Source organism: Henckelia pumila, chromosome 3 (assembly GCF_033568475.1).
Source record: "Henckelia pumila isolate YLH828 chromosome 3, ASM3356847v2, whole genome shotgun sequence".
Taxonomy (NCBI): Eukaryota; Viridiplantae; Streptophyta; class Magnoliopsida; order Lamiales; family Gesneriaceae; genus Henckelia; species Henckelia pumila.
This window is the reverse complement of record NC_133122.1, coordinates 102214400-102228962: the sequence shown is the minus strand read 5'-3', so window position 1 is coordinate 102228962 and position 14563 is coordinate 102214400. Positions and strand designations below refer to the sequence as shown.

The 14563-nt window shown below is 40.1% G+C and overlaps 1 protein-coding gene across 1 annotated transcript; it reads right to left on the bottom strand.

The window, feature by feature from the left end:
• Positions 1-13868: 13868 nt before the first annotated feature.
• On the bottom strand, positions 13869-14267 carry LOC140889269 (uncharacterized). The gene has a single exon (XM_073296985.1). It carries the CDS (start codon positions 14265-14267, stop codon positions 13869-13871), a length of 399 nt encoding a protein of 132 aa, XP_073153086.1.
• Between the last annotated feature and the right edge of the window lie 296 nt (positions 14268-14563).

The window sequence follows — 14563 nt, the reverse complement described above, 5'->3', positions numbered from 1 at the left end:
TCTTTAAATTTGAGTTGATATGATGCTATATTGAATTGATTCTATGCAAAGGTTGCTGTTAACCTTATTTGCGAGTCGGTTACGAACTCGTTAGATGGATATCCATGTCAAGATCATTTATGAATCTTGATGGCCTCGAAGTTATATAAATCAGTTCTTATGCCAAGCGTTAATTTACTCTATTTGTTGAGTCGAGTTTAAATAGAGTCGATATGATTTATTTAACGCTTTCTATATGTTGGTTATACTGAGATTGATTTCTCACCGGAGTGTATCCGGCTGTTGTCTTGTTTTGTATGTGTGCACGACAACAGATGGGGCAGAAGCTGGTCATCGAGGTTATTGAAAGATGGGAGAGAGTCTAGCACGTGAGGACTCGGGTTGTAGATGAAGTTTTGAGATCTAAAAGCATCAAACCTTAGAACTTGTTGGTTTTGGAATGCATGCATGAAACTTGAGATAGTTTATGTCGTTTATCGTTATTTAGCAACTTGTTCGATGTAACAAATACATGTATAGATGTTTGAGACCTTGTTTATGTTTATATGCATGATTTGGACCTTATATACATGTTTTAGACTTGAATTTTATAGCTTGGAATGGATGGAAAGGATCAAGAATGGCTTCTGAAAAACAGGGTGAAATTCTGCCCAGGAAGCGCCCGAGTTGCTGTTTTTAGCACCCCGAGCGCGAGCCTTCTGTTTTAGAAAAAATCAGGGGCGCCCAGGCGGTAGTTTTTGACCGCCCGAGGCCATCCCCCTTTTGAAAAAAAAAAAAAATTCTTGATCCTTATTCTTTTCTTATTAGATTAATGATGCTTATTCTTTAATTGTCCCTTAAAATTTGAGATTAGCAACCCGAGGCCCCACAACAGGTGGTATCAGAGAATAAGTTTCTCGGACTGAGAATAGATGAGCGGGGTAGATCGAGTTTTTTATTCTGATTTAGTTCTTCTTGAAGCATGTTTATTATCTGACTTGTTTTACAGCTTTAAGAATTGCATGCTATCTGTTATCTGATATGATTGGAAGCATGAATGACTAAGAGTGAATCAGATTCAATCTTTTGAGAAGGCATTGTGGACTGAAACAGACTTGTTCTATCTGAGATTGAACTGTACAATAATCTGTTTGATTATTAGATATGCCTCCCCGACCAGCACCGAGAGTTAGACAGACATTGGCAGTGAATGAACCAGAACAGACCAATGCTGCACAGGTCCCAGTGACAGCAACTGAACATGGACAGGGTAGTACTTCTACTGATGAGTTCAGTGATGCTAATCCGATGGAGAAACTTCTGAAACGATTCCAATCATTCAAACCACCAAAATTGCAAGGAAAAGAGAATGTTGTGGAATGTGAAAATTTGTTGGAAGATATTGAGCAGTTATTCGAGTCCCTCGACTATATAGATGATCGTCATGTCATACTTGTGATTCATCAACTACATGGCCTTGACAAGAGTTGGTGGATAGCGACGAAGAGAGCATTGGAAAACCAAGGTACTGTTATTACCTGGTCTGTATTTCGAACTGCTTTCTATCAGCGTTTCTTTCCTGTGTCTTATCGCAAGGACAAAGGAGCAGAGTTTGCGAGTTTGAAACAGGGACATTTAAATATCGAGGAATATGTTGCAAAGTTCGCTAGCCTGTTGAAGTTTGCTCCACATATTGCTGTTAGTGATGAAGCTCAAGCCGATCAATTTATCAATGGCTTGAATCCTGATCACACTTGTAAATTCGGGAAGACCAAATACCTTTGCCGATGCTTTGAATCGTGCAAAGGGAGCTGAAGCAGGTATACTGAGACAAAGAGGAGCACAGTTTGTGCCACAGCCAGTGAGACAGCCGCAAGAGTAGCCACAGATTCCACCACCACCTCGATTTGAAGCTGGAGGAAGTAGTAGTGGAAAGAAAAATTTCTTCAAGGGCAAAGGGAAACAGTTTAAACGTCCTGGTGGTAGCTCTTCTAGTTCTAGTGGATCTTGACAGTCTCGAGCTAGATAGAGGTCCGATGTATATTGCACCAAGTGTGGAGGTCGACATACCAGTGAACAATTCCGAGGAGTTTTTGGTACTTGTCACATTTGCAATCAGACAGGTCATTTTGCACGAGTCTGCCCACAGCGTGGTTCTGGAGGTGCACAGGGTGCTGGATCATCGAGACCAGTGGTTCAATCAGGATCTTCTGTGCATTCATTTCAGCCACAACCAACAGCACAGGGTAGAACAGGAGGAGGAAGAGGTCAGTTAGTGAATCAACCTCCGAGGCAACAAGCAAGAGTGTTTGCATTGGCTGAAGAGCAAGCACAAGCGGCACCAGACGATGTGATTGCAGGTAACTGTTCTCTTTATGGTTATCCTGCCTATGTCTTATTCGATACGGGTGCGTCGCAAACAAAAACTGCATCAAAATGCCCTCGCTCGATCCGCAAGATCTTGCGGATCGAGCGGTGACAGAAACAGAGCAAAACAGCAGAAATCATGCTAGAACTTGAGTCCAAAACCAACAACATTTTATCATGCATTACAATCACAAGTTCTCCAACAAATACATGAAATTCTAGGGTTACACAACCGCTCAAAAGTATTGGATTTGTAACGACAAACTTTCAACACAGCTCGCATAAACAATACAATAACATACGAAGTTCGATATCTAAACATGTTCAAATACAACTAGGTAGACATGCTGACATGACTTCTAAACCGAGTCTCACTACTAGCTCTCCCTCTTGTTGCTAACCAGGCTTTCGCTGACTTGGTCCTGCCCCACCTGTTGCCAAGTACACATACAAAACAAAGCAATAGCCGGATAAACCGATGAGAAAGATAATCCCAGTAAAAGCAACATAGCAAGTAATAAATTCAATAAACATGCTTTCAAGGTAACAAGTAATCAATGAACGTAATGAATGCATGTCTTTAAAACGGGTTATCAAATTTGATAAACGAGGGATTGCTGCTGTGCTTTTGGGATCCCGAGGATGAGATCACGTAACAACTCACCGACTCTCCCAATCGAGGTGGTTCCACGTATCCCACTCCTCTAGACTTTGAGCAACCATAATGAGTATGCTAGCACTAGGCGAAAGGACTACGACCTAGGCCACTCAATCATAGCCCAAACGTCTAAAGAAAAAAGGGCGGTTCTGCCCGCTGTAAACAAAGTAGGCTCAAGATGAATGCATAGCATAAATATAAGCAAAAGTCACATAACGAAACTCAATCAACCAACAAATACAAGTTCCACATGCTAGAACAAGTATTGATGTAATATGTGATTTAAAAGGGAAAACTCGAGAACCAACAGTCCCGAGTATGCTATCCCGCGACGATAACTGCTTTTACCTTTCAAGACAAGTAGTTCCAATCTCTGGAAAGCTACAACAAAAGATTGTATCAAAGTCTAACCAATCTGAACAACAACAAGGCTCAAGGTAAAAATCTTTACCGATCTTCGTCCAACTCTTGACGATCAAAACTCTGTTAACTCTGGCTTGACAAACTCCAAACGAATCTGTCCAGATGAAATACAAGATCAATAACCAAGATCAACTTACAAGCCAAGTTCAACAACTTCAAAAACGGTCCAAATCTCCAAAACTCAAACTGACGGCATAACGACTATAAACTGAACAAACCGACAACGCAGACAGCAGTTCAATAGCGATAACAACTCATAACAATGCTAATACAACCTTAACAAGGCAATCCCAACAAATCTCAAAATCATTATTTTCGAAAATGGTTTTCAAAAATCACAACAAATCCGAAAGTCGCTCTAATTCAAAACCGACAGATAATAAACGATCAGAACTCCGCCAAGAACAACATACTAAAATCTAAATCGATTCTAACAACCTCCAAAAAAAGAAACATATCCAATCGGAGAAATACTTACGGTATAACGGAGCTCTCACTGCAGTGATCACTAATCTGCCTTCAGAAATAATTTCCAACGGCCGGATCGAGCTCGGACTAAAATCCCAAAGCTTGGAAGCAAAAGGAATCGGCTACAATGGAGGAGGAAGGAATGGGGAAGGATATGAAGACTTTTCAATCTCAATTATAAGTGTAGATAATATATAAAATCCAATAATTGCGTTTTAGTCCCTGAAATTTCCAAAATTTGCAAAAGGACCCTGATCAAAATCAAGTCGGCTCGTGAACTCTGCAATCTCCGATTAACTCAAATAAACTCATTTAAGATAAAAACGGGGCGTTACAGATATGTTAACCAAGTACAGAGCAACAGTGGACTGTTTTCAAAAGATCGTGAAGTTCAAACCTGATATGACTGATGAATGGAAATTCTATGGTAAGGGATCACGAGCCAAAATTCCTATGATATCTGTTATTGCTATGACTGATTTGTTACAGAAGGGAGCAGAGAGATTTTTGATCTATGCAGTCGATATGCTGAGGACTAGTTCGAAATTGACTGATATACCAGTGGTGAATGAGTTTGCAGATGTATTCCCTGACGAGATTCCGGGATTGCCACCATTCAGAGAGGTAGACTTCAATATTGAATTGATGTCAGGTACACAGCCGATATCGAAAGTACCTTACCGAATAGCACCGATTGAACTAAAAGAACTGAAAGACCAACTTGAAGATTTGTTGGACAAAGGATATATCAGACCGAGTGTATCCCCATGGGGTGCTCCGATATTATTTGTTAGAAATAAAGATGGATCGATGAGATTATGTATTGACTACCGGCAATTGAACAAAGCAACGGTAAAGAATCGTTATCCTTTACCTCGTATCGATGATTTATTTGATCAATTGCAGGGATCGTCGGTATATTCGAAGATTGATCTACGATTTGGTTATCATCAGTTGAGGGTTAGAGATGAGGATATTCCTAAGACTGCATTTAGAACCAGGTATGGCCATTATGAATTCATAGTCATGCCTTTTGGTCTAACGAATGCACCAACAGTTTTTATGGGATTGATGAATAGAGTATTTCAAAGATATTTAGATGACTTTGTGATTATCTTTATCGATGATATTTTGATATACTCTAAGAATCTGTGTGAACATGCTGATCATCTCCGAATTTTACTGAGAACATTAAGAGAAGAGAAATTGTATACCAAGTTATCCAAATGTGAATTTTGGTTGCAGAGAGTTGTTTTTCTTGGTCATATAATTTCAGGAGATGGCATTTCGGTTGATCCGAGTAAAGTTGAAGCTGTGATTAGTTGGCAGAGACCGACATCTGTGCCAGAAATTCGAAGTTTTATGGGCTTAGCTGGTTATTACCGTCGATTCATTCGAGATCGATAGTGAAGCCTATTACACAGCTTACACAGAAGAATGCATCATTTATTTGGTCTGAAGCGTGTGAAAGGAGTTTTATCGCACTAAAGAAGAGATTGACTACAGAGCCGGTTTTGAAAATCCCTACATATACTGGTGATTTTGTTGTTTATTGTGATGCTTCTCACCAGGGTTTGGGATGTATTTTAATGCAGAAAGGACATGTTGTCGCTTATGCTTCTCGACAACTAAAACCACATGAAGTCAGGTATCCGATTCATGATCTTGAATTGGCTGCAATCGTCTTTGCATTAAAGATCTGGAGACATTACTTATACAGCGAGAAGTTTGAAATATTTTCTGATCACAAAAGTCTGAAGTATTTGTTCTCACAATCTGAATTGAATATGAGACAACAACGATGACTTGATTTTTTGAAGGATTTTGATTGTGAAATCAAATACTATCCGGGAAAATCTAATGCAGCAGCGGATGCCCTGAGTAGAAAGGTATGTGCTTTATCCTTGTCTACGGTAGGTGTATCTAATTTGATTGAAGATTGTTGTAGTTCTGGGTATGTATTTGAGACAGATAGAAGGCCGATGAGAGTGTATGCAATCAGTGCTGAGCCAGAATTGCTAATTCGTATCAAAGAAGCACAGAAAGCTGATCAGAATGTACAGAAATCGATTGAAATGATCCGATCAGGACATCAGTCTGAGTACAAGGTTAGTGACGATGATATCTTGTATGTGAATGACCGAATAGTTGTTCCCAATATTGCAGACTTGAGACATAATATTTTGAAAGAAGCCCATTGCAGCCGCTATAGTGTTCACCCCGGAGGCAGAAAGATGTACAACGACTTGAAGAGTCAGTACTGGTGGAAAAAAATGAAACCGGGTGGCTTATTACAGAGTTTATCGATTCCTGAATGGAAATGGGATCACATTTCCATGGACTTTGTAACGAAGTTACCACGATCATCTCGAGGATGCGATGCTGTTTGGGTGATCATCGACAGATTGACGAAATCTGCGTGCTTTATTCCTTACCGAATGACTTATCGTCATGATCAAATGGCGGATCTCTATATTCGAGAAGTGGTAAGACTACACGGTGTGCCAAAGTCGATTGTATCTGACCGAGATCCGAGGTTTACTTCGCACTTTTGGCATAGCCTACAGGAAGCTCTAGGTACGCGTTTACATTTGAGTACCGCTTATCATCCTCAAACTGACGGTCAATCTGAACTAACTATTCAGACGCTTGAGGATATGCTTAGAGCTGTAGTACTTGATTTTGGTGTTACATGGCAAAATTCTATACCACTTGTGGAATTTTCTTATAACAACAGTTATCAGACGAGTATAGAGATGACACCATTTGAAGCATTATATGGAAAGAAGTGTCGATCTCCTTTGTATTGGGATGATGTTTTTGAGGTACCTGAGTTAGGGCCAGATATGATCAGATAGATGACTGAGAAGGTAAAACTGATACAGCAGAGAACAGCACAGCACAGACAGTCCAGATATGCAGATATACGATGACGGCCATTATATTTTGATCAGGGAGATAGAGTGTTTCTGAAGATTTCACCGTTCAGGGGCACAGTTCGATTTGGCAAACAAGGAAAATTATCTCCGAGGTATATTGGGCCGTATGAGATTCTCAAGAAGATAGACAATCTAGCTTATCGACTCGCTCTTCCTATGTCTTTATCTGGAATACATGATGTCTTTCATGTATCGATGTTGAGGAAGTATATATCTGATGCATCTCATGTAATTCGATCTGATGAAGCTGAGTTGGATGACACTCTTTGCTACTTCGAGCGACCTATTCAGATTCTTGATAGGAAGACAAAACAACTCCGATCGAAGACCATTCCATTGGTGAAGATTCAATGGAGTCGGCACGGAGTTGAAGAAGCGACGTGGGAAGTTGAAGATGATATGAAGCAACGATTTCCTTATCTATTCCACTGATGTGAGTTCTTATTCAGTTTTCAGTTATTCTTTATTCTTATGAGCATGCAGTCTGCATATCTATAATGTTTATGAATTCGAGGACGAACTCATGTCTTAGTGGGGGAGAAATGTAAGGCCCAGGATTAATTAATATTAATCCGAATTTATTTGATTTTAATCCGAGTATATTTAATTTGGGAATATTTAGAGTTTCGATTTAAATTCTAATATTCTTAAATTATTTAGGATTGAAATTGAATTAAAATAAGTGTCGAGGACCAAATTGCAAATAGTGACGAATTGAGGGGCTAAACTGCAATTATGCTTGAAAGTTATCAGATTGTTAATTGATTACTCAGCATGAGTACATGTATGTTTATGCATATTCAGAATTTTCAGAACAGAGCAAAGCCGAGAGACCATCTTCTTCATTTTTCTTTGAAATTGTGATCTTCAAATCCTTGTAACTTTTGCTTCGGTTATCCGATTTCGATTTCGTAAATTGTTCTGGAATCCTTACAACGAGGGCTTCGATCTCATGTAAGTTTTATGATGTTTTATTTGAATTTCGAAATTAGTTTGGGGGCAGAGATCAGGTTTTGAGCTCTTGATTATGGTTATCGACGTTTATGCGATTCTATTTCGAAACCAAATTGATGAGCTTATGTTATTTATGTTGAAGCATGATTCCAGCATGTAAATGAATTATTATAGCTATTGAGATGAATATTTGAATGATATATCAGCTGGTTATTGATTTGAATACACGTATGAGTTGGTTGAAGTTAGAAATGATTTCGGGATTACGTCGGTTACCGATTTTCAATCGCTACGCCGTCGATTTGAGTTTTTGGACCATTTTGATAGCCTATATCTGAGTTGAAGTTGTTATCTAGATGTTATGAATGTTATAGAATTTTTATTCTTCAATTTCAGTCGAGTTTTAAGTCCAACGATTCAAGACGCCGAGTTAAACCGAAGAAGAAAGAGTTGAGGTTTGAAATGAGTTTGATTGACGATCGATTAATGGTTTTGATTCGTTTCTGAAATAATAGTCTTGAATGAAGTTTGATATGAGTATTTTGGTTGTTATATTTCAGATTGAAGAGTTCAGAACCGAGATATTAGAAGGTATAATGACGACATCGCGAAGTAGGGACTTTGAAACTCAAGAACGACTATTTTTGAGTTGGCCCGTAAAAACCACATACTTGTTTATGTTTTTGATTTGATTGTGATGTTGTCGATCCATCCCAGGTAGTGGATCTTTAAATTTGAGTTGATATGATGCTATATTGAATTGATTCTATGCCAAGGTTGCTGTTAACCTTATTTGCGAGTCGGTTATGAACTCGTTAGATGGATATCCATGTCAAGATCATTTATGAATCTTGATGGCCTCGAAGTTATATGAATCAGTTCTTATGCGAAGCGTTAATTTACTCTATTTGTTGAGTCGAGTTTAAATAGATTCGATATGATTTATTTAACTCTTTCTATATATTGGCTATACTGAGATTGATTTCTCACCGGAGTGTATCCGGCTGTTGTCTTGTTTTGTATGTGTGCACGACAACAGATGGGGCAGAAGCTGGTCATCGACGTTATTGACAGCTGGGAGAGAGTCTAGCACGTGAGGACTTGGGTTGTAGATGAAGTTTTGAGATGTAAAAGCATCAAACCTTAGAACTTGTTGGTTTTGGAATGCATGTATGAAACTTGAGATAGTTTATGTCGTTTATCGTTATTTAGCGACTTGTTCGATGTAACAAATACATGTATAGATGTTTGAGACCTTGTTTATGTTTATATGCATGATTTGGACCTTATATACATGTTTTAGACTTGAATTTGATAGCTTGGAATGGATGGAAAGGATCAAGAATGGCTGCTGAAAAACAGGGTGAAATTCTGCCCAGAAAGAGCCCGAGCTGCAGTTTTTAGCAGCCCGAGCGCGAGCCTTCTGTTTTAGGAAAAAGCAGGGGCGCCCGGGCGGTAGTTTTTGACCGCCCGAGCCCACCCCCCTTTTGAAAAAAAAAAAAATATTTCTTGATCCTTATTCTTTCTTATTAGATTAATGATGCTTATTCATTAATTGCCCTTTAAGATTTGAGATTAGCAACCCGAGGCCCCACAAGAAGTCCCATGAGAAGGATGTGACAGAGAGATTCAGGAAGCAAGGGCCTAAGGATTTTGGCAGTACTACTGATCCACTTGTTGTTGAGGAGTGGATCCGTTCCTTGGAGACCATTTTTGCTTATATGTGGATCACTGATGCTGATAAGGTGAGACGCACCATTTTTATAGTAGTAACCCATATCCAGAATAAATGATTAATCAAGTTATCATGTTTAGATTAATTAAAAAATGATTAAGGAATTTCCAAATAGGGTCTAAAGAGTTCATAAATGGATCCGAAACACTCGGAAATAGCCGGGAGGGCTTCATGTTTGTGGCAGGATTGAAGGCTCCAAACCACTGTATCGGACGATCCAAAGTGAGTGAGTTTGAAGGCCCTAAACCAGTTCGGATGGACAGAGTTCGGACGCTCCAAACTAGGATCGAACGATCCGATCTCCATCAGATAGGATAAGATAAGGAATGGTTTTTATTGGCTGGGAATCGGCCTTCAGATGCTCTGAATTATAGGATCGAACGGTCCGAACAGCAATCCAGCCAGGTGTCCAAGAGGGTGACATCACAGATGATGTAATATCAAGATCGGACGATCCGAAGTGCCTCTTCGGACGGTTTGAAGTGCTGGCAGTAACACTTGTCAAGCATGCATAGTTCGGACAAATCCGAAGGTGGGATCGAACCGTCCGAACGTGTTTTATAAATTGGAGTGCCGAGGCTCAGATTTGAGTGCACCGAGTTCCTCTCCTCTCTCCATTCTAGTAGTATTTTAGGGACTTATAGGCATCCTACTCAAAAGCCGGGAGTGGAAAGGTGCTACGGGGATAGTAGCGAAACTCAGAGGTCTACGTCAGATATTCAAATACTTTGCTTGTCTATCCTGAGCTGACATCATTCTCGTCTGAATGATCTTTACTTGCTCTGCCATGTCTCGAAGCATATCCGGTCCCAAATCAGATGACTCGGACACATCGTTCCAAAACAAAGGAGATCGGCACTTCTTATCGTACAAAGCCTTAAAAGGTGTCATACCGATACTCGCTTGATAAATGTTGTTTTAAGAAAACTCAACAAGAGGCAAAGAATCCTGCCAACTAGTGCCAAAGTCTAGCACTACTGCTCGAAGCATATCCTCTAAAGTCTGAATAGTCCGCTCTGACTGTCCGTCGGTCTGAGGATGATATGTTGTACTCAGATGCAATCGAGTACCAAGTTCCTCTTGAAGACTGTGCCAAAAGTGCGAGGTGAATCTAGGGTCTTGGTCTGAAACTATCGACTTTGGCACACCATGCAATCGCACAACGTTGCTAACATACAACTCAGCCATTTGATCGTGATGATACGTCATCCTGTACGGAATAAAGCAAGCAGACTTCTTCAATCTGTCGATCACTACCCAAATTGCATCGCATCCTTGAACAGATCGCGGTAGTTTCATGACGAAATTCATCGAAATATGATCTCATTTCCAATCAGGAACAGGTAAACTGTGCAACAGATCACCCTGTCACTTCCTCTCTGCTTTCACCTGTTGACAGCTCAAACATCGAAATACAAATCTCGTAACATCGCTTTTCATCTTCTTCCAACAGAACTGATTCTTCAGATCGTTGTACATATTCCGACCTTAGGGATGAACACTGAACCGACTGCAATGTGCCTCTCGAAGAATACGTTGTCTCAACTCAGAAACATCGGGCACAACAATACGATTATTCACAAACAAAAAATCATTCCTAACCTGGAATTCATACTGATGTCTAGCTCTGGCTTTCTCTATCAAAATCTGGATACTTGGATCGGATTTCTATGCCTCTCTGATCTTCAAAAACAACTCTGCTTCGGCTTGAATGACAAAAACTCTGATATACCTTCTATTTGTTTCAAACTCTAAACCAGAAGTGCAAAAATCGTCGATCAACTGAGAAACGCCGATAGTAGAAAGAGATAAAGAAAAAAGCTTACGGCTCAAGGCATCTGCAGCTGCATTTGACTTTTCCGGGTAGTATTTGATTTCACAGTCGAAATCCTTCAACAGATCTAACAATCTCCTCTGTCTCATGTTAAATTCGGACTGCAAAAACAAATACTTAAGGCTCTTATGATCAGAAAATATCTCGAAAGACTCACCATAAAGATAGTGACACCAGATCTTAAAAGCAATTACAATCGCTGCGAGTTCAAGATCATGAACCGAATAACGAGTCTCGTGCGGCTTCAGCTGCCTTGATGCATAAGATATCACGTTCTTATGTTGCATAAGAATGCATCCCAAGCCTCGGTTAGAAGCAACACAATAAACGGTAAAACCTCCAGTACCTGATGGAATAGATAAAATTGGAGAACTGCTCAGTCTCTTCTTCAGATCAATAAAATTGGCCTCACACTCTTCAGTCCAGACAAAAGGCGCATTATTCGGAGTTAGCTAAGTAATCGGCTTTGGAATAGATGAGAATCCCTTGATAAATATGCGATAGTAACCCGCTAAACCCATAAAACTTCGAATCACAAGCGTTGATTTCGTTCTAGGCCAATTCATAACCGCTTCGATCTTGATGGGATTGACAGAAATCCCATCTCCAGAAATAATATGACCGAGAAAGACAACTCGATCCAACCAGAACTCACACTTAGACAGCTTGGCAAAAAACTGTTCAGCCCGCAAAATTTGCAAGACGATCCTCAAATGCTCTACATGGTCAGTACGGTTCTTTGAATAGATAAGAATATCATCGACAAAAATAATTACAAACTCATCCAGATAAAGCTGAAAGATACGGTTCATCAAACCCATAAAAACTGCTAGAGCGTTAGTCAAACCGAACGGCATGACTATAAACTTGAAATGACCATACCTCGTTCTGAAATCAGTCTTAGGCACATCTTCTTCATGAACCCTCAGCTCATGGTATCCCGTACTCAGATCAATCTTCGAATAGACAGAAGAACCCTGCAGTTGATCTAAAAGGTCATCTATTCGAGGTAAAGGATACCTGTTCTTTACCGTTGCTTGATTCAGTTGATGGTAATAAATACAGAGTCGCATAGATCCATTCTTCTTCCAAACAAAGAGGGCAGGAGCACCCCAAGGTGACACACTAGATCTGAAGTATCCCTTGGCAATCGAATCCCTAACCTATTCTTTTAATTCTCTAAATTCGACGGGTGCCATACGACAAGGAGCTATGGAAATCAGTTGAGTACATGATAATAAATCAATGCTGAATTCGATCTCACGAATAGGAGAAAATCTAGGAATCTCGTCTGGAAAGACGTCAGCAAACTCTCTAACCACTGGTATATCAACCAATTTTGGGCTAGATTTCAGTACATCCACTGCATAGATCAAGAATCTCTCTGCTCCTTTCTGTAACAAACGAGTCATCGACAAAACATATATTAAAGGAATTTTGGATCGAGAACTCTTACCAAAAAATTTCCACTCCTCTGCCATCTACGGTAAAAAACGAACTACTGTCTGAAAACAGTCAACGGTAGCCCTGTACTTGGTCAAAGCATCTATATCGATAATACAGTCAAAATCTGACAGTCCAAGCACAATACAATCAAAATTAATCACGTTACCTTAAAAACGTAGTTCACAGTTCCGTACCAATCTTACGGACACAATTCCCCCACCCAAAGGTGAAGTAACATCTACTACAACAGTAAAAGGCTCACAAGGCAAGGCATGCATAAATACAAAATTATCAGATATAAAAGAGTGAGACGCACCCATATCAATAAATACATGAGCAGAATAACCAAAAATCAAACAGTTACCTGCTATAACATCATCAAGTGTAGCATGAGCCTGATCCTCAGTCAGAGCAAAGACTCTTGCCTGCTGCCTCGGAGGCTAGTTCGCATTCGGGTTTCCTCTCTGTCTATTCTGTTGCTGAGGCTGGAAGGAGTGAACCGAGTAGTCTGCCTCTCAGGCTTAGCTGTCTGTCTAGAAGAACTCCCACTCTGAGCTCGATCATTACCTCGTTGAGGACACACCTTAGCAAAGTGCCCTGGCTACTGACAGATATTGCAGTTCCCGAAAAATCCTTTACACTGCTCTTGGAAGTGTCTACCTCCAAACTTGTTGCAAAACATAGATGAAAATCCAGAACTCTGTCCTGAATCGAACTGTTTGGAGCCATTGGAGCTAGAAGAACTGCTCTTTGGCTTCTTGAACTATTTCCCCTTTGATCCCTTCTATTACCTCCACTGCTTCCTCCTTCAAAACTCGGTGATTGGTTCTGATACTGATATGGGTGATTCTGATACTAAGACGGTTGGTTCTGATACTGAGACAGTTGGTTCTGAGACTGTCTTGGCTGCTGAGGCACAAACGGAGCTCCTCTCTGTGTCATCAAACCTGCTTCAGCTCCCTTTGCATGATTCATGGTATCCACAAAATTATCAGGCCTAGTAGTGTTTACCAACGTGAAGATCTCGGGTTTCAAGCCATTAATGAACTGGTCGGCTTTTGCTTCTTAGTTGTTGGCAAAGTGCGGTGCAAACTTCAGCAAGCTATCAAACTTAGACACATACTCCTCAATATTCATGTTCTCTTGCCTCAGAGTGGCAAATTCAGCACCCTTGTCCTTTCTATAAGACGCTGGAAAGAAAAGCTTATAGAATTCATTCTTGAAAAAACTCCAAGTGACAACTGTACCTCGATTATCAAGAGCCTTTTTCATTGAAATCCACCAGCTCTTATCATCACCCAGCAGCTGATGAATAACTAACCTGATTCGGTGGTCATCTGAATAGTCGAGAGAATCGAAAAACTGATCTATATCCTCCAGCCAACACTCACAGTCAATAGCATTCTCAGAACCTTTCAAGGTTGGCGGTTTGAACGAATGAAACCTCTTCAGCAAGGTTTCCATAGGCGTCATTGTGACATCCATCTGATCAGTTTCGGTACTAGCTTGTTCGGAGGAGGAGTGACTGGCGGTGGGTTTCTGTTAATTACTCGACGAGGTCCCATCTGATAATAAAAAGGTTAGGACACAAGATATCTCAATCTCTACAATTCGGTGCCCTTCTACCTCTTAGGAATTCGGATACAGGTCGAGAATCAAAACAGTTATATCTCAAATAGTCCATGCTTTATAAATTAAATCACATAATCATGTAATTAAAATAATTCACAAATAATAAAGCAAGCTCGCATGGAATTCAA

Bases quoted from the DNA above. Each gene is read 5' to 3' on its own strand.
- LOC140889269 (XM_073296985.1), bottom strand. From the start codon at position 14,267: ATGGAAACCTTGCTGAAGAGGTTTCATTCGTTCAAACCGCCAACCTTG.